General features: G+C 39.0%; 1 protein-coding gene across 8 annotated transcripts; it reads right to left on the reverse strand.

Moving 5' to 3' along the window:
• Positions 1–4,959: 4,959 nt before the first annotated feature.
• On the reverse strand, positions 4,960–24,342 carry LOC140801616 (serine carboxypeptidase-like 20). 8 transcript variants are annotated; one of them, XM_073156809.1, is made up of 9 exons: positions 17,081–17,288; positions 16,837–16,961; positions 16,463–16,538; positions 16,271–16,383; positions 16,051–16,152; positions 15,752–15,806; positions 15,422–15,670; positions 12,612–12,672; positions 4,960–5,362 (listed from the first exon to the last, which is right to left on the reverse strand). In XM_073156809.1, exons 1-4 carry the CDS (start codon positions 17,206–17,208, stop codon positions 16,371–16,373), a joined length of 342 nt encoding a protein of 113 aa, XP_073012910.1. In that variant the 5' UTR covers positions 17,209–17,288; the 3' UTR covers positions 4,960–5,362; positions 12,612–12,672; positions 15,422–15,670; positions 15,752–15,806; positions 16,051–16,152; positions 16,271–16,370. The 8 variants fall into 8 exon arrangements, with proteins under 8 accessions (XP_073012910.1, XP_073012905.1, XP_073012911.1 ...); XM_073156804.1 differs by lacking the exons at positions 12,612–12,672; positions 17,081–17,288 and adding an exon at positions 23,987–24,342; XM_073156810.1 differs by lacking the exon at positions 12,612–12,672 and having other exon boundaries at positions 15,422–15,575.
• Positions 24,343–24,477: the final 135 nt, after the last annotated feature.

The raw sequence follows: 24,477 nt of genomic DNA on the forward strand, positions 1-24,477 counted from the left end.
ACTCTTCGTCATCTATAAAAAAAATTGCCATAATTAAACTAGATATAAAAAAATGTAGGGAATAATTTCAATTTCTGTTGATTTCTATTGTGGGTTGGGAGACCTTCTCAAGACCCTTTAAAAATACATCTATTAAAGACCTTGATTGCATTGAGTTTCGTATCCTAGATATAGAATTTTCACAAGTTTATTTGCATCTATAGTGGGGAAATCACTATTCTAAAAATTTGTGGTAGAAATTTTGTATAAAATTGAGAAGAGTTAAAGATATGCTAAAGAAAATAAAATTGTATGCCACTATTATAATACACAAGCCTAAAAAAAATAAAAGAATAATGGCTCAGGAATGCAACTACAGACTCAGTAATGCTTCTACCTCCACCTCGTGCTCACTAATCGAACGCTTGCGATCCTAGAGTATGCAAATGTTAAAGCGACCGATGATGCTATGGACATCCCCGAGAAGGCCTACAACCTAGATCTAGCCCTTGTGATCACAGGGACCTCGTTCAAACAAAGAAAGATCACTCCATCATCGGCCAAGGTTGCAGTCCTTTTCAAATCCAAGAGTAGGAATTATGGTGAGATAGATCCTTTTTGCATCAACCACGCCTTTAAAATTAGTCATCTCTTATATACGGATGACTTGCTTATCACTATTAAGGTATTAATACTGATGAACATTCTGTGATGAATCTACTAGAAGTCTTTGAAACGTTCTACTACATTACAAATTTAAAAATAATTAATGATAAATCTGAAGTGTTCTTTTTATTCTTTGTGTCCGATGATGTGGCAAATAATATTTGTAAGCTCCTCAAGATTGAGATGGAACTATCTTTTTCCTTACTTAGAGGCCCTTATCTCTTCTAATAGACTAAAAATCAGAGACCATGAGCTTGTCATCAATAAGATTGATGGTAAGCTAGCTAGGTGGAAAAGATCCAACCTTACCCAGGCCGGTTACCTTATGCTTATAAACTCAGTCATATCGGTTCACTTACTTTCATTCACTTGGACCTCACTGGCTATCATGGATTGAATTGAGAAGAGAGCTCAACAATTCTTCTTCTCGGATAAGAATAAGGGTAAGAGGGGCATCCACCTCACCGGATGAAACCTTATATCCAAACCCAAACTCCATGGGGGTCTTCATCAGGAATCTTCGATCGATCCATTGGTCCCTAGTAGTGAAATAGGTCCTTGACATGTTAAACAACTCGAATGGTAATTGGACTCAGCTGGTCTGGTCCAAATATGAAAATGTCCACCCTTGGCATATCAAGAAGATTAAAAAAGTGAATTAGGAGGCTCCTGAAAGAGGCCTTGCTGCATACCCGTTCGAGTTATTTTAGGCTTCTCAAAAATAGAAATACCACCTCTATTTGGAAGGATCCTTGGCCGCACAAGATCCCTCTAAATAAGTGGCTTACTTTTGTTAATATGAACCTAGTCAATATGATTCATAAAGTTTAAGAATTGATTGGATACAAGTCCTAGCTTGAGGATAGCATGTTAGACCTATTTTAGCCTAAACTAAGTGAGAAGGTCTTCGCCATCTACCTCCCACTTAGTGAAGGACCAGATTAATGGATCTAGTGCTCGAATCTCACGAGCCAAGCTACATCCAAGTCTGTTTATAATATTATCAATGAGATTGATTTAGTGGAAGTTACCTTGGAACCGTTTGCCTACTACAGCCATGCTTTCTGAGCTGAGACTAAGCTTCTCAAGAACTTGCCATGAATGTGGCCTCTTCAATGAAACGATTGATCATCTTTTCTTTTCTTGTTTTTTTTTTTTTTTTTGCTTGTAATATGTGGCAAGAATTCAATAAGTCTTAGCCTATTGGGCCGCCCAACTCGTTAGTGGGCTGAGGGCTCTTGGATGATGATGAACAGTCTATTCCCTAGCAAAAACAGATTTACCATGCTCTCGGTCATGGTTGTGCAACTTTGACACACTTGGAAAAATAGAAACATCTCCTTTAATAATATTAAGGAACATCCTAATATTATTTGGAAAGACCCTTGGCCCTTGTGTACAAATATCACTATATTTTGTCTCTTCCTTTAGCAAAAGCCCATAATTTTACCACCTCTAGCTAGGTTCCCAATGAGCTTGATGGGGCAGGCTTCATCTTACGTTCCTCATCGAGCTCCTTGATTTTGGTCGACCATCGCTTCGATATTTTTCAAATGCCAATCTCCACTAAAGTCATCACCTTTGAAGATGAGCTAATTGCTATTCAGAACCTAAGCATATCACACCTAGAAATAGATCAGACTCTCAAGTGCTTGTCAATATCTTTAATGAGGTTCTTCCGACCCCTTGGATGCTATCTACTCTAATCGATGACTTTATCTTCCTTCTTTGTATCCCCCATTAAACTATAAAGCATATTTATCGAGCCGCAAACAAATTAACACACTAGCTTGCTAACTCGGGTAGACAAGCAAGATTTGGATGAACCTAGCAAGGGGCTTTCTCAAACCCTTTAGTATGACTTTTGTACTCAAACACCATGGGTACCACGGTTCCCTATGAATCTTAATTAAAATGGTCGCTTTCTTAATAATTTTTTTTAAAAAAAAAGAGATGATAAGGGATCTCATATATTGAGTGGAGAGACGCTTTGTGAAAAAAAATGGTGATTCTAGAGAGAGAGAGAGAGAGAGAGAGAGAGAGAAGAGCAAGTGAACATCCTTTTCTCACATAGTAATGCATTTATAGAATAATGTATGCTTTACCATGTTGCACTATTAGTGTTAGTTCTATGTTTAAATATCCATATGTAGTAGTGTACCTCTTGTTGCATTGTAAGTGCTAGTTCTATATTTACATCTCTGCACATATGTATGTCTATTCATGGTCCACACAAAGTATATTTAGGAATATTCCATGTATTTCTTATGCTAAATGATTGGTGATGCTAATTGTGATGTAGTGGTGATGAGGTGTATGGATCACTCTTCTAATTAATCGAAAGCTGAGTCTAACGATACCTGATAGCCGCTAAGGTGAGAGTGAGGATAAAACATAGGTGGCACGATGCCGTTGAGTGATGGCATTATGTATAAACTTATATATAGGGCCTAAGCCTAAGATCTTGGCATTATAGATCCACGAATAATTAGATAGGCTAAAATTGACTCGCATAGCCCGATCAACACAGGGAGAAGGCACTTGATTGATATATATATATATATATATATATATATATATATATATATATATGTGGGTGATGGGTTAGCGACCGAGGTCATGAGTCTGTAATAGTAAAGTTATTTGTCGACTATTATTATGAGCAGATGATATCTCTATTAGGATCAATCCCATCTTGAGAAACACTCTTGGTGGTGAGTGCAAGTGAGATGTGATGACATGTTGGTTATAATGATCAAGCCTAGTGGGGGGTGGTAAGATGAGATAAAATCATCAAGGCAAATCATTCGTGCGATACTTAAATGTATTTAATATGATTAAAATATAAAGCTACTAAAGTGATAATTATATACAAGAACAACATGATGATTATGACACCTCTTCATTGTGTATGCTTACGTGTAGGTGGCATGATGCCATAAGGTGCTCAATAAGGGATCTTTCATATGTTATCAACAATGTGTAGAGATATGGACCATGATAATATACAACTACTCAACTTATGTCATTACTATTGCCATAATTATGCTATTGGTCATGCCCTTGCATCACTTGGTCATTTTCTCAAGTACTTATGTTTTACTTGCTTTGCTTATGGCTCACTCCATCATTGTTGTATGCTTTCAATTTCAGCTTGAGAGTTGGAGTGGATTCCAGTGAGATAGTATGCTGTGGCATGTGAGAGCCTACCTGTGGATGAGCCTTAGCTTTAATCATCTTACATCATGTTCTGATTATGCCATGTTAGTCAACCCCTTTGGAATCAATATCTTGGATTGGGCATTGCCTTCTCTTGGGCCTTTTGGGGCCAACTTTCAACACTTATCTATTTTTAACCACATACATCTTGCGTGCCGCGGCACGTGTAGGTGTAGGTCTTCGAACTTAGTCTATTTTTCATACGTCAACTACAAACACAACATGGAGTATTGTGATTTGTTATGATTTTCTTATTAAAGAGATCTATGTTGCACACATTATTGACCTGTAGTTATTTCTTACCTTTTTATTAGGATTACCGATTATTTCTGTATATAAAGATTTAAGTGTAAAATATTTATCACTAATTCTTTTGATGACGGCTAGATTCAGCTCTTCTAATTCTTTTGATCAAATTCTGATGTAGAACTAACAATCAGACATATGTAGATGACTCACTTCATAATAGATAGGAAATATGTGATCATTGAACTCATAGATGATTTACTTAAAATTTTGTTGATCACCTATGTAGAATTGAGAAACTTCTCTACTTCATAATAGGACAATCAGAAAAGAAAACCTAAGTTTGAATAAAATTCAGAAACACTTGGATATGCACCTAACTTATTGGGTGTGAATCCAACCCTGCTAACATATGACTTTGATGTCCACATTGGTCTGGGTGTGTACCCAAACTTCAAAGTTAATTCTCATCTCCTTCCACAAGTTATATATCACGATCTTATATTAAATCTGGATTGCATAACATATTTTAAAGTATTTTATGTCCACGAACTTTGCTATTACATAAAATTGCACTAACATCTACTATACAACAAACCAACAAAATGACAATAAGGTAAATTTGATCCTTCTTATCCCTTATCGTAACTATCAAAATCAAACACATTCTTATACAATTGTTTATTTTTATCCAAGATAAATATTACATTTTATTCTTCTTTTTCAACCAAATAGCAGAATAAAATTAGAGTATCACTATATAGTTTATCCCCAGCATAATTCATTATTTATCTCTATCCTTGTTTTTCTCTATCCTGCAACCAAATGGGCGACATATACTAGTATTGCTGAATGTAAGAATTCTGGATTTGTCTTCCCCAGATTTCATAGATAGTAAAAAGGATTTAGATAGTTCGGTAAAAAAAATAAGAAACAAAAATTAGGAGATGCTGAAAAACTAAAACTGATTTTAGTTTTCAGTGGAAAAGAGCCAAGATCAACTGAAGAGCTAATAAATATTTTCTGATCTAATAAATGGCAGCCTCAGCTTTGCTTCTGCAATGGGTCAGGGGCAACGAAAAAATTATTCATACTATGTGTTAAGCAGTACATTCATTACTTGCAGGAGAATGCTTTGGTTGTGAACTTGTGATCCATCATTAGTGTTCTACAGCTTTGCGCCTGCGAGCCAGCGGCTATAAAAAGCTAGTGCTTCCTGCGGCTTGTATTCACGAACAGTATGCCCTGCTCCCTGCACAAGAAACAACCACAGGATGGGGGAAGAGTACGTCATATAGAATCAAAACGCAAAATCATGTAAACCAAACGGCAAGTCTAATTAGAACAAAAGTAAACAGAACTGATACTCCTAAGCTATCCGCTTGACATAATTCAATCGTGTAGTCTTAGAAGACTACCAAGTGTGTCAATAGCCAGATGTAGCAATTTCCTACCAAGCTCACTTGATTACCGATAGGGATATCAACTATGTATCTCCAATTAGGTAATTTTTGGTTATATTACAAATAAACAGGAACAATTCACATATTGATGCCATTTTTTTTCTTTTTCTTTCTTTCTTAAGTATTTAATTTTAGGAAAGTGGGCGAAGCCCAATTATGTTTTATTGAAAAAGATTACAAAGATACCAAAATAAAAAGAAATGATAAAAAGGAGAATAATAGAGAGAGAAGCGGAGAAGTGATTAAAGGAGGCAGAGGAGGAGGTAACACCTTAAAAGCTATTAAAAAAAAGGGGGAGGGGGGGGACCCAGCGCCCTGCCACCCCCTTATCCGACCCGTCCTCCTCTTCTTCTTCTCTTGCCGTGCACGCCACCCAGCCCTTCCCTATTTCTTCTCCACCCCGCTATCTCTCTCTCCCTATCCTCTCTCTCGGGTTGCCGACGAAGTCCTAGAGCCAACGAAGCCAAGCGCACAAACCCACGGTAAGCCCCTAACCCCCTGTAATTTAGTAGATTAAACCCTCCCCCCTCACCGTCGTCGAAGTCCCCGACGACTGACGACTTCGCGTTTAGCCGCTAGTCCGAGGGCTCCGGTGGAAGGGAGCGGCTCTCTAGTCGGGCTTCGGGCCTTTACCGTTGGGAGGAGGGACCTCCATGGCTGCTGGCCATGGAGCGTGCCTCGCCGCCTTGTCGGCCACCCTGGCAGTGGGGCGAGCTACCCCCGCTCCCCCTCGTAAGCAGGGAGGACGGGCGACGACTCCACCGCAGCTCGGGTTATGCTCGCCGTCGTCAAGCCGAGCCCTCCTCCTCTTTCCCCTTGCCTTCCCTTCGACTAGCCATCCTCCCCCCCCTCGTGAGGGTCGCGGGCCGCCAACCTCGAGGGCGAGCTGCCGGTTGCGTGGGCCCTCGGTAGTGCCGGGCCCCTTCTCTCTCCCCCTCTGTATCCTTTCCTCAAAGGATATGGTGAGGGAGATAAGCATTTGGTGGGTTGCGGCAACCTAGACTTTTGGTGGGCTGCAGGCTGTAGCCCACTAAACCAAAGATTTGGGTGGGCTGCAGACTGCAGCCCACCAATCAAATTATTAGTGGGCTGTGGTTAGACCCCTAGCTCACCACAGCTAACCTAGTGGGCTGCAAGCCCACCAAGGCCTCCCTTACCCTATTGGGTTGGGCTCGAGCCAACCCAACCCAACACCCCAGCCTAGGCCCATTTGGACCATATAGCCTCATTTCTCTATTCCACTTGATTAATTAGCCTAACCAATCCCCTAAAGACAGATTATTATAACCTAAATAGTGTGAATTTTAGGATGACATGAAACTCACCATAGAGGACCCTTGACTCATGTATATGCCTAAACCTAAATTCTCTAACAAGGTAATTTATTCTATTAATTCGATAATCTTAAGTTTGGGTTTACATGCGTGAATTAATAGGATCGACACAGCGTGAAGAGGATTTTGAGATTCCGAAGAAGCTGGGTAGTTGAGGAGAACTAGAGTACTATGGAAACCCCTAGGCGAGTAGAGTTTATACAAGTCTAGAATAATGTAGTTGCAGCTATTATACCTTCCATGACACTGTAGGAAATGTTAGTATTAATACATGCATTTAGTGTACCATGATATATCTTGACATGTGCAATTATTGATAGTTTACTCAGCACGATATTATGAGAATGTTAATGTTAGCACATGCATTAGTGTAACGATGATCTACATGTATCCTGTATGGTAAATCCTTGCATAAATATCTGTTGTGAATATAGAATGTACTGATCATGATGACTGATTTATACACTCATAGACACTGCACCAGTTCCACCTATCATTAGTAGTCGGGTTTAGACTAGGCAGTGTTTCTACTCACTCAGCTCGGGGTTTAGGGTATCATATATGACTATATTATTAGCGGCTTATACCTGAGGTCGAGAGCCTGTGTGACATTCAGGTAATTATATTGCATAGTCAGAACTAGATTATGATAATAGAAGAACATGATTGTGAGGCGGAGATATATCTCAAGCGGTACCCGACGACGCATAGTTAGGGCGTCCATTGATGAGTTGAGGGCTCCTAATTCTCCCACTAAGGGCGGTAATGATTTAGAGATAGAGAGATATGAGCCCACGACCAAGGTCCTTAGTCTGATGGCTACAGATAACCGGTCACATGTAGTGTTGCCATACATGTTTGGGTGGCATTACTGCTAGATGTGTATATATCCATCCTCGATGTATGAGATAATGGATGGTTATATAATGGATGATTTGATTGAGAATATCTACATTATGTAGTGAATGGCTGGGTGAGCTATGATAAACATGATTAATGCCTTGGTGAGCATGAAATGACTAAATTACTCTTTTACTTCTAAGCATAATATGTAAATACTATAATTGAGATTTGTATGAATAAAATATTGTATCAGGCTTTATACCTGTGTGGACTTATCCTAATATGATTAGGAGTTGGCATGTTCTAGGATAGTGACGTGTAGTCTTTATTAATTGCATTGATTTAGTAACTCATGGTAAGTCATTGAAATAGGCGTATTTTATTGCTAGCAACTATAAGCGTGCATTGGATATGCACCTGCGATTTCATTATTATAGATTGTATGAATTCTACTCGCTGGGCTATGTGCTCACCACTTCTTGGTGGCATCATTTCAGAGCTAGGGGAAGCAGATGCGAGTAACGAGGAGTAGCTACCTTTATTTCAGTTATGACTTTCTATTAGTTGTATTGAGCCCCTACGAGGGTGTTATAATTAGTGTTGTATTTTGGACATTAGAGTTGTATTTTGGATGTGTATCTTGATGGCTTGTTGTGGCCTGCGGAACTTGTATTTGGACTCATAATTGTTTACGATTATTTATGGTATGAACCTATATTTCTATGTGCCTTGTGGAAACCTATTATCGACAGGTCACGTGATGCACCGCATGGGGGGGATTTACTCACGCGGTATACATGTGTATTTGGAGGTTTGGGTGTTTCAACTTGGTATCAGAGCTTAGGTTCACCATAAATCCGACAAGTCTTTCTAGATACTATTCAAATACATAGGAAAGTGATAATAATAATAATGAATAATTAGGAATAATGAACATTAGTCATGTATGACTTTTGACATACTTGTGAATTGAGAACTAAACTACATTGAACTTACTAGGAATGCCGCCTAGACGTGCTCGGTCTGTGCGTACGACTGTTTGTGGATGGGCTTCAGCCCCCGTTGATGAACCGGCTGCCGGTACTTCAGTCCGCATCGAGGCCCTTGGACAGCTTGTCAGGCAGCAGGAGAGGCAAATTGAAGAATTAGTTCGGGAGCGCACGGCAGCTATGTCTGGGATGCACATACCGAGGAAGTCATCAGAGCAGGTTACTCCAGCCGAGCAGACTAGAGGTGTGTCCGCCTGGTCATGCAGCTCAACCACCATTTTGTTCAGCGGCACGATGGACCCCATGGAAGCAAATAGGTGGATAGTGGATGTGAGGAAGATCCTAACTGCCTTTGAGTGCCTAAAGAGTCATTAGGTGACCTTTGCCACCTTCCTTCTCTATGGGGAGGCGGAAGAGTGGTGGAAAGCCACTGAGCGTATGACATCGGGACGCCTTGCTAGGGAGTACATCACTTGGAAGGCATTTTTAGATTCTTTTGATCATAAATATTTTCCTGCATCCCTGCATTTCAAGCTGACGAGAGAATTTACCTAATTAAGACAAGGAAATATGACAGTGGCGTAGTATGAGGACAAGTTTAATGCCTTATCCTATTTTTGCCCTAGAGTCATACCTGATGATGCTGCTAGGGCTGACCAGTTCAAGATGGGCCTCCGGATCGAGATCCAAAAGTAGGTGAATATGGTGAAGAATCTGACCTATGCAGAGCTAGTGGAGAATACGGGGATAGTTGAAAGGGACTTACTGGAGGAGCGCTTGCAGCGTCAGGAGCAGGACGTATTGGCCGCTTTGATGGGTATCCACGTGGAGGTTATCCTGGTGGGACCTTCCTGCGACCAAGGTGTCATCCCTATGCTAGTGGTGCTGGTTCTAGTGCCACCCCGAGTAGACCCAATCCTCAGGGTTTAGGCGGGCCGAGCAAGGCTCGACCTTTTGTTAGTGGTGGGAGGTCAGCAGCAGTTTCGAGCAGTTCTGGCAGTGGTGGTTTTGCACAGCCGTCTACCCCTGAGGGTCGGACCTGTTATACTTGTGGAAAGGAGTCATATATCTCGTGACTGCTTCAATGCTCGCATTACCTACTTCCAGTGTGGAGAGTCTAGGCATGTCCGCATGCAGTGTCCCCTGTTGGTCAGAGCGCCAGTCACTCCTATCACACCATCTATATCTGGAGCATCGGGAGCCAGTATTGCTGCGAGTAGGGGCCGCGGTGGCGCGCGATCGGGACCTTCTAGCAGAGGGCGAGGCGGACGTACCGACTGAGTTTTCACTATGACTTTGCAGGATGCTTAAGCGTCCAATGAGGTGGCCACAGGTAACAGAGTAAATTAATCATGTTATTTAAGTTTTACGTATGTTCTACTTATACATGATATTAGATCCTCGTTTCTAACCCTGTGCAAATTTGCATAATGTGAAAAATATATTTTTTCTATTTTATTTAAGACTTATATATGCAATGGTAGGTACTATGACCTTATTTGCACACACTGCTAGGATTTTGTTTAACCCTGAGGCCACCTACTCTTTTATTTTCACGTCCGACCTGGAATATACGGATGTGGCGCCGGAACCACTTGTTGAGCCCTTAGTCATAGCCACCCTACTTGGTGACTTTCTAGAAGTTCGCCATGTTTATCGATCTTACACCTTGACATTTGACGAGTGGGATTTTAAGGCAGACCTCCTACCTATTGAGATGTATGACATCATGTTTCTCTCGGCGAGGAGTGCCTTAGACACCATTTCTAGAAGCGTCTGACACTGGAATAGTGATATTCTATCTCTGATGGCTGGCCGCAACTTACCCTCGAAGAAGCTAACTTTCTCTTCCTCGCTCGCCGCTATATGTGGAACAAATCGCAACAGCTCGGTGATCCTCGCCTCAAAATCCACCACTGACATATCTCCCTGTCTCAGCTCAAAGAACTCATCATGCTTCTTCTTCTTTAATGCCCGAGGATAGTACTTTTCAAAGAAAATCTTCTTAAAGTTTCCCTAGGTCAGCTCCTTCTCTCGTCCAATGTACTGGCGCTCAATCATCTGCCACCAATGCTCTGCCCGATCCTCAAACATATAGGTCATCAAAGCAACCTTTTGATCCTCTGAACAATCCAATACTCGCAATATCTTCTCGATTCGCAGCAGCCATGCCTCTGCTTCAATCGGATCAGTGGTCCCTCTAAAGGTAGGTGGAGATGCCTTCAAAAACTTTTCAAACACTGTACCCCTATCTAGACTAAGGGGCCTTGACTCTGATGTAGCCGGAGTCTGCGATGGCTGTCCTCCAATGGCCTGAAGAAGGGTCTGAAGCACTGACACCACTATATGAGTAGCAGGAACTGGGGTAGGAGTGGGGATCTGGGCAGATGTAGGAGCAGTTTCCAATCCCGAACCAGGAATAGCAGTAGGTGCAAGAGCTAGCGCTTGAGCAGGAGCCGGCTCTTGCTCCCTAATCCTGTCAGGAGATAAACTCTAGGCCGCAGCTGCTTGTCGACGACGACGCGTATACATATTGTCCCTTCAAAATTTATAAATGAGATAAGAAATATAATAAAAATTTCATAACGAACCTGAGCTGATGCCACCGGACCTCCACACAACTCTAAGGGTGATTTAGGATAACACAATTTTTATTTTTTTATTTTTTTTAGGCTCTGATACCAACATTGTCACGACCCAAAATAGGAATCATGACCGGCCATGCATCTCAATATGCTTGAGATGCACGAAGCCTTATTAATACTCTCTACGTGTACGATGGCAAATTAAATAAATAAATAAGAACGTGCTTTATTAAATTTTATAACTAATTGCAATAAAAAAATATAAAACAATGTTAATGTTTTTGAGTCTCTAAAGTAAATAAATAAAATGTCTAATCTAAAGTATAAAATCAAAAGAGCGGAAAGGTAAATAAGTGAATCCTAAGTGGAGGTGGAGTCCGGGTACATCTCGCTCAGTCGCCCCGCTGACTATTACCTGAAATAAATAAACAAATACAAAAAAAACAATAGAACCCATGAGCCAACAACTATAGCTCAGTGAGTGGAATCCACTCACTAACCAAATAAATTTTAATTCATATTAATGCTGAATAAATTAAACTAAAAGCAACAATATCCATCACAATATGCAATAGGCATGCTCTCTAACTAATAACAGTGATAACAATAGAGAGAGATGTTACAACTTGAAACCTTGCACGTTTTTAACATATTAACATCTTTTGATATTTATACTGTCATATGTCTCAATGGGTCTAAACCCTGTGGATCCACATCAACTAGAAGTAACCTCGAGATAACGCTCGGGACTTTTCTTCATAGCTGATCCGGTTAGGGTCATCAGAGGGTATCATCCTGTGATTAACACACTCTATCTTTTCCTCTAACCGTTGAGAGAAGTTAGAGTCACCTAGGTATTTTTTTCATTCATCCTAGGACTGTTCCCTAACCCCGCCAGAGTCACCTAAGAAAGTCACTGCAGTGATCTAATTTAGGACTTTCCCCTGGACTTCCAAATAGACTTGAGTCATCACGGAAAATCGCAAACGATTTATACCGGACTGTTTCTCTAAGTCGTATCAATACTAGTCTCATTTTTGTTTTCACAAATTTCAATATTTGCACGAAGTATGGTGATGCATTGAATATAATAATTAAATGCACACAGAAAAATAAAACAATTTAATTTTCGCACGTACGAATGAAATAAATAGATTGCACACAGAAATTTCAACAATTTAAGTTTTATATATAAGGGTGAAATAAATAATTTGCACATAGAAAATTTACATGGTCTGACAAAAATACGAAATACAATAAAATAAACATATGAGTGAACCCACTCACCTGAGTCTAGGCAAGACAGCCGAAATCTCAAATCTCTAGCTCACGTACTAAAAATCACCACCTTAAATAATAAATAACAATAACATTTTTAATTAAAACAATTATTAAAAATCTTTCTACAATTTAACCCAAGAATAATTAACTTGGGCTATAAATAAGCCCAAATCAGTTGGGCTGGGCTGTAGTTGCCCCGCAGCCCACCCAACTATTACTTAAATGGATTGGGCCAAGGCCGAATCCAATTAGCTAATGGAACCGGGTCGGGTTCCTTGGATTCGGATCCAACCCGACCCGAATCCAAATACTAAAAGGGAGAAGATCAGACCCCGAGTCTGTTTTCTCCAAGCCGAAGAGAGAGAGAGAAAAGAGAGGAAGAGAGTCCATCGGCGATCGCCGCCGTCGGCGGTCGCTAGCCAACTCTAGCTCTCCCGCCTCCCCCATACGATGCCGCCATCGTCGCAAGGTGGGGGAAAACTCGCAAACGGCGGTCGATCCCTTGACCGACGGCGACCGGAGCCACGAGGGCTCCAACGGTGACTGCCCACGGCACGAGGCCAACGGCAAGGTGCTTCCAGAGGTAGCGGCTGCGACTCGAAGCCGCCGTCCGACCAGATTTGCCGATGAAGCCGAAAAGCCCCCAATATTTAGGTATTTTCACTAAACCCTATTAAACTTTAATTAAAATTTATTCTGGGAGAGGGCTTACCAACGAGTCGCGTGGTGGTCTCCGATGGCTCCGGCGGCGCTCCGGCGGGCCGATCCCACAACGACGACTTCGACGATAAGGAAGAAGAAAGCGAAAGAGGGGAGGAAGAAGAGAGAGAAGAGAGCTCAGATGGTTAAACAGAGATTAGGATTTTAATTTATAGATTAGAAGAGAAATCTAGACCTAATCCGATCCGGATTAGGCGTGATTTCTCTCTCTGCACCTCGTTGCGTGCTGGAGAGGGAAAGGGGAGGGGCTGCACGTGCACACTCCTCTCTCAACCCCTAAATTTTTATTATTTATATATATATATATATATATATATTTTTTTTTTGATTCTGGTTCTAACACCCAGCAATGGCCATGACGTCGTCTTCCCCACCCGTGGTGGAAGCTAGGGTCAGTGGCAATATAGGCGCTCCCAGCCTAAACGGCCATGTCCAATCCCTTCCATTGGACCCCCGCACCTGAGCCAAGTCGATGATAAGCACAAAAAACCGGAAGATCGCCGTCTACGTCCATTCTTGCTGCAATGAAACCGCAACTCGTGGCCACAGGTCCGACATTCCAGCGACCACTGACAGCCATGATCAGCTTCCACTAGCCGACTACAAGCTCATGATGGCCACCACAGCCGTCGGAGACCGCCCCATGGCCTAACCCGATGGCTACACTTCTGGCGATATCGCTCAAGCCAAGCCGCGTCAGGGTGGCTTCGTCAGGGGTCTTCACCATCTCTGCTCCACTGCAGTTGGGCCACGACTACCAACCACCGCCACTGAAGGCCACTAGGCCCGCCGACAAAGCCATAATGGCCGCCTCTACTGCAACCTAAGCCCGAGCTCGATAATTGGCTTCCACCACCGCTCCACCATAGCAAGGACCTCCTAAAGGTTGATTGCCTGTGGCCCACTACCTAACCCATCAGCCTCCAACGCCCATGCAGCCCACAGCGAAGCCCCTAGGCTGAAAAATAATTTCAGCCCTAAGGGTTGGGGTTTTAGCTATTGAGTGGGAGAGATGAAGTGCACATATCTTAAGGCGTGCTGAATTTTTGCAATTCAGTTTGACCAACTTGTGCGAACCAGTTGGGAACCAATATGCACGACTTGTGGCTTAAGTGCGAGCCCAAGGATAACTAGTGAAACAACCCGATGGATCCACATCAACTGACTGAGCCAAACTTGCATATAGACCGGTGGGCCTACAAGCACAATAGAGCCAGAATATTCAACTAGCGTACTAGTCACCTTGAGGACAAGGTGTCGAAAGCATGGTGGATTATTATGATTCTACTAAATTGATTTTCAGATACAACTATTTTAGAGTCTCACCTTAATTCAATTGTTTTCTTTCATTGTAAAGCCTGTAAAGTAGTAAGTTCGTTATCTTGCTAACTTATGCAACTTTACATATCCATCTTTTTTTTCGATATAATGGTTTGAAATATTTCTCCAGTTATCAAGCATCCTTGTTGTCTCTATATTTTCTTAACTTATCATCTAACCCGTTTTCTAGCTGTATGAGCTCAATAGAAGTAGAGCACAGCTAAAAGATGAGAAAGCTTCAAAAGAATCGACAATTTTACAACTAACTACAAAGTTAATATCAATTATCAACCCTCTCAAAATCGTGCCAAATTACCAGCCAAAGCATAATTAGACCTCAGAAGAATTTGCCATAAAGCAAGGCCATTTGATGGTCGAGAAGTTAGATGTCAGAGAAAATGAGAAATTTTGATTTTAGGGAATCGTCCTTCATGTTTGAGGCATAATTAATGCAAAAGGACAAATGATCTGTCACCTAGTTTCATTTGTTCTGCAACAACTTTTACCCTATCTAACCTAATTTCTAGCATGTCTATACCCTATCTTTTGTATGCCTTGTCTATTTAGTTATACTTTTGAGGATTCATGCATCTCAATGGACAAATTATAAAGGGTTAAATAGATATACCCACTATACATTAGACCAAAATCACTTTGTCCTCCTGAACTTTATTTTGTATCGCTATAACTCTCTGCACTTTTAACTAAATTGTAAATACAAACTCCGTTAAAAGTAAAAACTAAAGAAGAAAATAAGGAAAGAATTATGTACATACCATACATGGAAGTCCACTACTACCAAGTTCTGGCCATGTTGGTACCCGTCCATCTCTTACTGGAGCCCTCAAAGGCCAAGAGCGCCCAAACATTCTTTTCCGGACAGGTAGAGGCCTGTCAGTTTCACCTAGTCTTCTGAAGCTTGAAGGTAACCTACTATTATCAGAGTCATCAGACACAACTTCTCTGACCTTTGGACTATGGTAGCAGGGTTCGAGGATGTCATAAATATTTAGATTATCAAGTTCCTGAATATGCATAAAACTTCAGATATCAAAGAAAAAGTTTACTCGTCAATAGAATATGATGGGATAAAAAGAAAATCTTACCCAGTCTATCATTTACTGGATTCAAGAAGCTTCCTTGGCAGGCAGTGTTAACCTCCTAAAATTGATAGCATAGATTCATGTCAGAAAGGGCTGAGAAGATCCCAGACTTTTTCAATCCATTAATTGTTTTCAAAAGGAATATTGCATTACTGTAGCAAGGAGAGAATCAGGCAACTCTAAATCACTAGACAGATGCTAAGATGGTATTGCTGAATGTTGTTTCTACTATTTCTACGACAGCAAACAAATTAACTCATACATTTGCAGAATTCATATGACTGCTCAATCACATATCATACCTGAAACAAATCATTTGATATTAGACCCATTCCATGAGCAAATGGCACATATGAACCACCATCGAACCCTATATCTGTGGCTCCATTTCCAACCATATAGCCCTGATTAGGATGAAAAATTGTAAACAACACATTAGAAAAATAAATTCCCTATGAATAGTATAACTATTCCATGTCCATCAAAATTTGGAAATAAAATTATGTATCAATAGAATCTAACCCTTGAAATTAAGAGTAGGTATGTGTATCAGAGGCAGTCTTGTAATTTGATACATTATTTGAGTATGATAATCCAACACCAGCGGGAGAATCCAAATAGATCATATTAGAAACCTGAATTGGTGTGATTGTCAATGTGCTCGTTATGCAAATGAAATCAGTAGCTAGCGGTAAACACTGCGAGAAAGATTACCTTAGACCAGCTATATGGATTGAGATGCAGCAGTGGTGACTTCCAGGTTTTCCTCCAGATTCAAAATTGAATGGACCTAGTATATGGTATAAACAAACGCTCAGAAATTCGTGAGATTCACGTTCTTCAGTACTAGATTTTGTCAATATTAAGCTTAAAATTAGGTAACTATATTTGTAAGTTCATATCGTTAGAATATACAATGTGGAAAGGAAAACACCAGAACAGGATCAAATACATACATCCAAACAACTAATAAATGGTGGTAAAAGCCAAAATTTTACCTTTCTAAAAATTAAAGCCAAAATGTTCCAATGAAAACCCAATTCAGAAAATCTATCCTCAACCATTACCATGCTCGTAAACAAACCCACCAGAGCTTGAACAGCCAGGGCCCCCATTCAACCACAGGACAACAGAGTCTGTTTCTGGGTTAGTCTCCGATTCCACGAAGTAGTAGAAGAGATTCCTCCCACGGTCCTCATCCACCGTAATGTACCTGTACCAACAAAACCGCAAAAAGAATACTTACCAAGATCAAAAGAACATACTTACCAAGATCAAAAGATGAACAAAAGCAACATAGTGAGGGAAAAAATAAAAAAAAGAGATTTTTACCCAGCATAGTGCTTGGGTGGGAATATCCCATCAAACCCAGGAAGATGGGTGACTAAAGCATCCTGGGGAGCAGCTAAGGTTGCTGGAACAGTGAGGAGAAGTAGAGAGACGATGATGAGACTGGCCATTGTTGGGTTTGGAATTGAAGTCTCGAGCGGAGAGATGGAGACAGCACCGCAGGCAGAAAGCAGAGTTTTTGAATATTTTAAGTAGTTTATGCCTAAAATCATCTTCACAATGTAATTTCAAATCAGTCACGAAACCGTTTTGATTCTCCGTCTAAATTAACGGCGTGCGGCCAAATAATTAAAGTACCCTGTCCGATTTGTTACTCAAAATTAATAGGGTTTTAATTTTTAGGCAACTTTATCGTCTCCCTAACTAGAGTTTTTGAGATTGGGAAGAGAGATATATAGAAAAGAAAGTAAGAGAAAAAAATTAGGTATCAAAAAATTAAAAAGAAATAATTATATAAGAGGGGAAGGGCATTTTTGTCAATAAAAAATTAAAAAAGGAGAGAAGTGAGCGCGCTATTCAATTTTTGAAATTATTTGAGACATAAATTTAGACAAAAAATCTAATAATATCACTTTAGTTGTCTAGTTTGAGACTTTTGAAGTAAATGAGAGGAAAATGTATTTAACTTTTTTTTCTACCAAACTATCACTCTAAATATTTTTATTCACATGTTTAATATATTTTAAATTTTATATATGAAACTGTGTGTGTTTTTAAACGGTTGATTCAGTCAACGACTTCCAAATATTAAGAAACTTGTATGAAAATTTTAAATCCTCTAAAATATTTGCTTTAAAGAGAAATTTATATAGAAATATCTTTTCAATTTGGTGACTTGTCAAATATAAGTTACTTGCAAGGTCAACTACTTATGTAGAAATTTCTCTTACACATCTAGGCAATGTTTTTAGATAATTTAAAATTTCTATATAAGTTGCTGATCCAACTAACCAATGACTTATATTTGAAGTTGTTGACTAGGTTAACAGTTTCCAAACACACCTAACTGTATTTTAAGTTTCGGAATAAACTTGCATCTAACCTAAACAGTAACAGTAAACCTAAATAATAAATATAAACCTAAACATAAACATAATAGTAATCTAAACCTTCAACCTAAATAGTAACATAAACCTAAAGATAAGCATTTGACATAAAGTAAACATATTTACAGTAAACATGTAACTATATTTTTCAGATTGCACGTAACCTAAAACCTAAACCTAACAATAAACAATAACAATAACTTGAACCTTCATCCTATACAATAGCATACACGTAAAAATAAATAGTAGTAACACTAAACCTCAAACCTAAATAGTAACATAAACATAAATAGTAAACACAAATAATAAACTTGTAACCTAAACATAAACAGTAACAGCAAACTATATATCATAGTACTAAACAAAGTACTTACAATAGTAAACTTATAATAATGAATAGTAAAGAGTGAATATACAGTTTTTGTTTATCACTAATAAAACACCACCCTTTCTTTTCAGGTTCTCAGATTAGCGAGATTAGATTCTCTAAAAATCAAGTCCAATTATCTTTACAGTCTGCCTCAATGATTATAACTGCAATAAGAAATATTATTTCCATCACCAACTGCATGAAGAAAATGACTATCATAAGGTTCTTTTACATGACATGCATTAATACCTATTATGAACAGCCATAAATAAAATTATTTATTTGTGCAACATATAATACAAACAATCTCTAGAACATAGTAACATTTTCCAAGATACACCTTCAACATTCAATATTGCAACACTGCCGTGATTCTTTGATCTTATTATTCACAATAATATCTCAATCTCATATATTTATAGAATGATCTCTTTCAGTAAATTTAATGCCTTTCTACTAGCCCTACATACTTATTTAGCATAAAGATCCAACATCCAATCCCTTATAATTGTTCTCTTAATAGACCTAACATTTCATCCCGAGTTAGTTTGTCCAAATATTTATTTGAAAGCCAAGTAATTATGATATTATGATTCTTGAGTTAAAAGACTCATCATATATAGTGGCATGAATATCTTCTTCATCACAAGCAACTAAAGTTGTAATAGTTCGAGTTAAGGGCTCTTCTATGTTAATAGCACTATTAACAAAGTATATATCAATAGTTTGTGAATATGTAGTTGTACTAACATATGACGAACATCTTTATCCACTAAACCTTCATCATCCAATGATGTCCGAAGCATTAGATAATATATTCTACAAATAGGTGGCTAACTAAATTGATATGTTATATCTAAAAATTTAATAACATACATTTTATCTAGGTCCACAAAAGAATAAGTTATCTCCCCACCCATGTAGCATTTCTTAGGATCATGCAACATCTTATACCCCATAAAAAATCTCAGGTTCCGCCTGCAATCAGCCATCTACCATGCAAATAATAACAAAATAAACTATCTGAATTGCATTACATGGAACTATATAACATATGGATTAGAACATCTATCGGCCAAAGAGGAGTATAAATTAAAGATATAGTATAACATGGGATCCATTGCTATAAGGGACCACAATGCCAGGGTTTGCCATAGGGGTGGCAAAATTTGACCGGACCTAATAATCTGACACGATAACCTGGCTCGTAATTTATAATAACCCGAAAAAAATTAAAAATTAAAATTTGGGCACGACATGGTCGGCCTCGTGCCCATGCAAGGACACCCAAGAGGCTTGGCGCTGCATGGGGGCGCTATGTGTTGCAAGCCTGGCTAGCTAGTTGTGGCGGGCCCCACCCTACCTTCACCACCAGTCTCCCCCCCCCCACCGCCTTTATTTCTTCCGTCCTTTTTATTTTTTTCTCTCTCTCACTCTCTCTCTCTCTCTTCCCACTTCTTGCCAATGTCGGCCTACCGCCATCGTCGCTAAGGTGAGCCTCTCTCATTGTTTATTTTCTCTCTCTCTCTCTCTCTCTCTCTCTATATATATATATATATATCACTCTCTCTAGTGGTCTTAGGCCCGCCGAACCCGAGCCGCCGGTGAGAGGCCGACCGCTAGCTGGCCAACAGCAACCGAGCCCCTCCCCACAGGCCCGGCTTTCCCTCCCTCCCCTCCTCTTTCTCTTCTTTTTTCTTCTTCCTTCCTTTCTTTCTTCCTTCTTTCTTTTTCTCCTTCCTTTCTTCTTCTTCCTTCTCGGTTCCTCCTCCTCTTACAGCAACAATGCTGGCTCGACCCAGCACTATAGCAAAGAGGATTTTTATTTCTATTAATTATATAATTTATTTTTCTAATGTTAGGTAAATTAGTTTATTTAGATAATTAATTATTTTGGTAATTTACACTCACTAGTATAATTTTTAGCTAAGTATTTTTAGTATAATTAATTTATTAGTTCTAATTATAAATATTTGCATATAAATTTTATTTATGGTTTAGTTATTATTTATTAGATTAACACATGTAGCCTTATTGGTAATAATATTATATTTGTATTCTATTTTATAATTAACTACTTTTAGCATCTTATTATTGTCTATTACTTTGTATAAAATGAAATACTAAGCTTTGCATATTATTTTTGTATAATAGGATAATGGCTATTTGTCATATAATTTATGATTAATTAAATAAGAGTAAGTATCAGAAAATAATTATTAATAAGAGTATATTTATAATTATAATTTTATAAATCATATATATGGTTTGTCATTAATTATATACAAAAAGAGATAAATTACTATATTACTTACCCTATATTTAGCAAATAAGGATTCTTATTAATAAATATAAATTATGGTATTAGCATATTAATATTATCATAATTAAATTTATCCTATGAATCAAATTAATTTTTAAACTTAATAAATTATCATATTTTTACTCGAATGGATTATGATCGGATAAATGACTAATATCATACTACTTAAATATTTTTAGATGTCGAACCCCTTATTTGAGACCCCGGGGACCTTACTAACGATGAACAACAGTTAATTGATGGACATGAGGGATATGTGTGCTGGGTCTTCTGATCAGATGGTAAGTAGTCTTATCCCTTAGACGTCTTTCTCAAATTAGGATATATTATATAATTATGTATAGGTATGTTTTACCCTTCAGCATAATTATATGATCTTATCTAGAGATAATTTCAATCTAGTATATTTTATCATTCATGTGATTAAACTGATCTTAGATATACGTATGCAGATTATATATAGAGATTGTTAGAAATGACTATACTATTATGATTTTATGTCGAGATAATCTATAGCATAAATATGTATATGATAGACTAATATGAGTATGTATGTGATACATATACATTAGATATTTCATCACATCATATATTTCTTTTGACTCATCTTCCATCTAAATTTCTAATATGCATGACTTGTTATAGTACTGGATAAAATGCATATGATCTATCATCTAAAAGGAAAGTATAAAATTTGATTAAGAGAATAGTTGATAGAAAGCGTGAGAATACCCGAGTGGGCGTAAAGGTTAGGATATGATTGGTGGATGATTGATCGCTTGACATAGTTGTGATCCTGTGGCCTTACGTCCGAGGTCATTAGTTTTTATGCATAGTAAGCACTCAAACACATGTCGTTTATCAAGGCATATGTGGTAAGTTATCCTCACGTATTTCTATCAACTAGAAGGGTGTCTAGTCTAGATAGATGTTGATACCCTTAGCGAATGGCAGTGTATGATTATATTTGAGGTACTCTTTGTGGATGACAAAGTATGTTTTAAGCCTTCGGCCTTCGAGCATGATGTTGAGATCGGGTATTGGGTGGTGCTGACTATGCATAGTAATCTAGTATGATAATACTATACCAAGATATCGATGATAATCGTCTTGAGAAATGCATATGATTTTATTATCATATGATATACTTGATTATCAAGTGGTCAATATATATCATATGTGGTTGTATTTGATATCATAGCATGGTTATAGTTAATATGCATGATATGTGTCATATTTGAGAGAGAATTATGATAATGATATGACATAGAAATTTATTTATACATTATCGAGAATTATATACTTTGATCAGTTATGTCATGATATCTATCGTCCATTTATATATTATTGGGGATACATTCTTATACTCATTCATGATATAATGTTCATATGTGATTCATATTATCTAGTACATAATTTACTCTCTATTTAACATCACTAATTCGGGGTAAGGTCTATTTACTAAGTATTTAGCTTATAACTCTCTTTATTTCTTTTCTAACTCTCCCTAAGATATGTGGTATGTGATAATGACTTTAGATATCATAAGAAAATATTTAGAGCAATGATTAGGTGAGCTATAGGTGGGAGACAGTATAGATGATAGTTTATATAGAAATTAAGTTGTACTATTATTTAATATTTGTACTCTATTATATTAGACGTTGTATAAATACATGTCAGATTATATTATACTCGTGTGTTAGTAGTTATAAGTTGTATCTTGATAGTTTGTCATGACCTACGTGGATTCTACCAGATTATTTGGTGGCCTAATATATATTATTATGGACTTGGATATTCATATGTTAATAAGTTTATTTGGTTGGCAGTATGATTTATTTTGTAATGGATTATGTGAGCATAGGGATATATCTGTGCGTGGTGGGCCTCACCCGTCCTATCGCGTGCATCGCACATGCCATGTGGGCGTGTGAGCGTGCGTGTGCCCATGCTGGGCAATGGTGTTACATAATTGGGTTTGAGTTTATAATCGGGTTCAAATCATAAACGAGTCAACCCGCCAAACCCTTTAATAAACAGGTCATGCTCGGGTTACACAACTGACTCGTTTTGACTCATTTGACTCATTTAAGTATACGGGTCGGGTCGGGTCAACCCGCCAACCCGTTTATATATATATATATCCTAACCTAACCCTCTCTCTCAAATCTCAATCTCTCCACTTCCTCGTTTCCAACCGCCTCAGCATTTCAAAATAAAAATCTCTCCTGCGCCTACCACTGCGCCTGCCACCTACCGCCTCCCACATCTCTGCCTATCGCCTCAGGCAACTCCGTTTACCGCCTCGCATATCTCCATCTCCGCCTACCATCGCATCTCCACCTCCGCCTACCATCACATCTCTGTCTCCGCCTACTGCCTTATCTCCACTCCTCGTCTCCGCTTGTCGTGACCATCTACCATGGTGCCTTCATCCTTGTCTCCACCTGCTGCGATGCCTTCGTCCCCGTCTTTGCCTACCATCGCCTCTCTGTCTTTGACCGCACTGATCTCCTCTCCATCTCCGACCGCATTGGCCACCTCTAACCTTTCCCTCCTTGTCTTCCTCGGCAGATTCGAAGCTCGTCGCCATGGGAACCAGCTACCAGCTCTTGGAGCCTTACCTCCACCATCGCTGCTTCGCCAACTTCGATGATGCCTCCCCCACCGGAAGTTGCTAAGCCAATTTGAATTATTTTTTTACTAAATGTTCCTATAATATTGTAAATCTAATAGATTTGTGTAAATATGTGATATTTTTGTTAAATGGGTGTTGTGTTAAATGGATGTATAACTAGTTAAATGGGTTGTACAAATGAGTTAAACGGGTTGACTAAAAAATATAATGTGTTTATTAAACAGGTTAAATGGGTTGTATAAAAATATAATTCATTTATTAAATGGGTCATGTTCATGTTTAGAAAAATTGACTCTTTTATTAAACGGGTCATGTTCATGTTAGTACTACTTTGACCTGACCCGAATCTAACCCGACCCAATTGCCACCCCTAGTTTGGGGGCAACGGATCCCTAACGCAAATTTAAAGTTACACACTTGCGCATAGTTGGGCACCATGACAAAAAAAACTCATGCCCTAGAAAGAATATAAAAGAAAGTAAGGGTTTTCGAGCAAGGGAACATCTACCTGACACCCTTTATTGTCTATTCTCCTTAATATCGCCTACAAATAGTCGCGAGCAACTATGTCTGTACTATCCCGAGAGTGGTTTGGGTGGAGATGTACACGAGAGAGGAGTAGAGTTTGGGGTAGAGAGAGGAGAGAGAGGAAGAGAGGAGAGAGAAGAAGAGGACAGTGCGGGGTAGGGATGTTGCTTGGAGTAGTGGAGACGAGAGAGGAGGAGAGCTAAGGGTGGGGATGTGCTCGGGATTAAAAAAAGAGGAGAGGAATAGAGGAGAGAGGAGGAAAAGGGGAGAGGATCAAGGACAACATGGGGTGGGGATGTTTTTTAGAATAACGGAGATAAGAGAGGAGGAGAGCTCAAGGTGGCATGTGCTCGGGACAGATAGAGAAGAGGAAGAGAGGAGATGTCAAATCTATAAATAAGAAAGGGGAATTAGGGCAAGAGGGCAATGAAGGAATTTCTAAAAAATCAAAATTTTTATATTAACTAAGTC

This window comes from Typha latifolia, chromosome 15, assembly GCF_019914945.1.
Source record: "Typha latifolia isolate L0001 chromosome 15, TyphaL0001v2, whole genome shotgun sequence".
NCBI classification, from domain to species: Eukaryota; Viridiplantae; Streptophyta; class Magnoliopsida; order Poales; family Typhaceae; genus Typha; species Typha latifolia.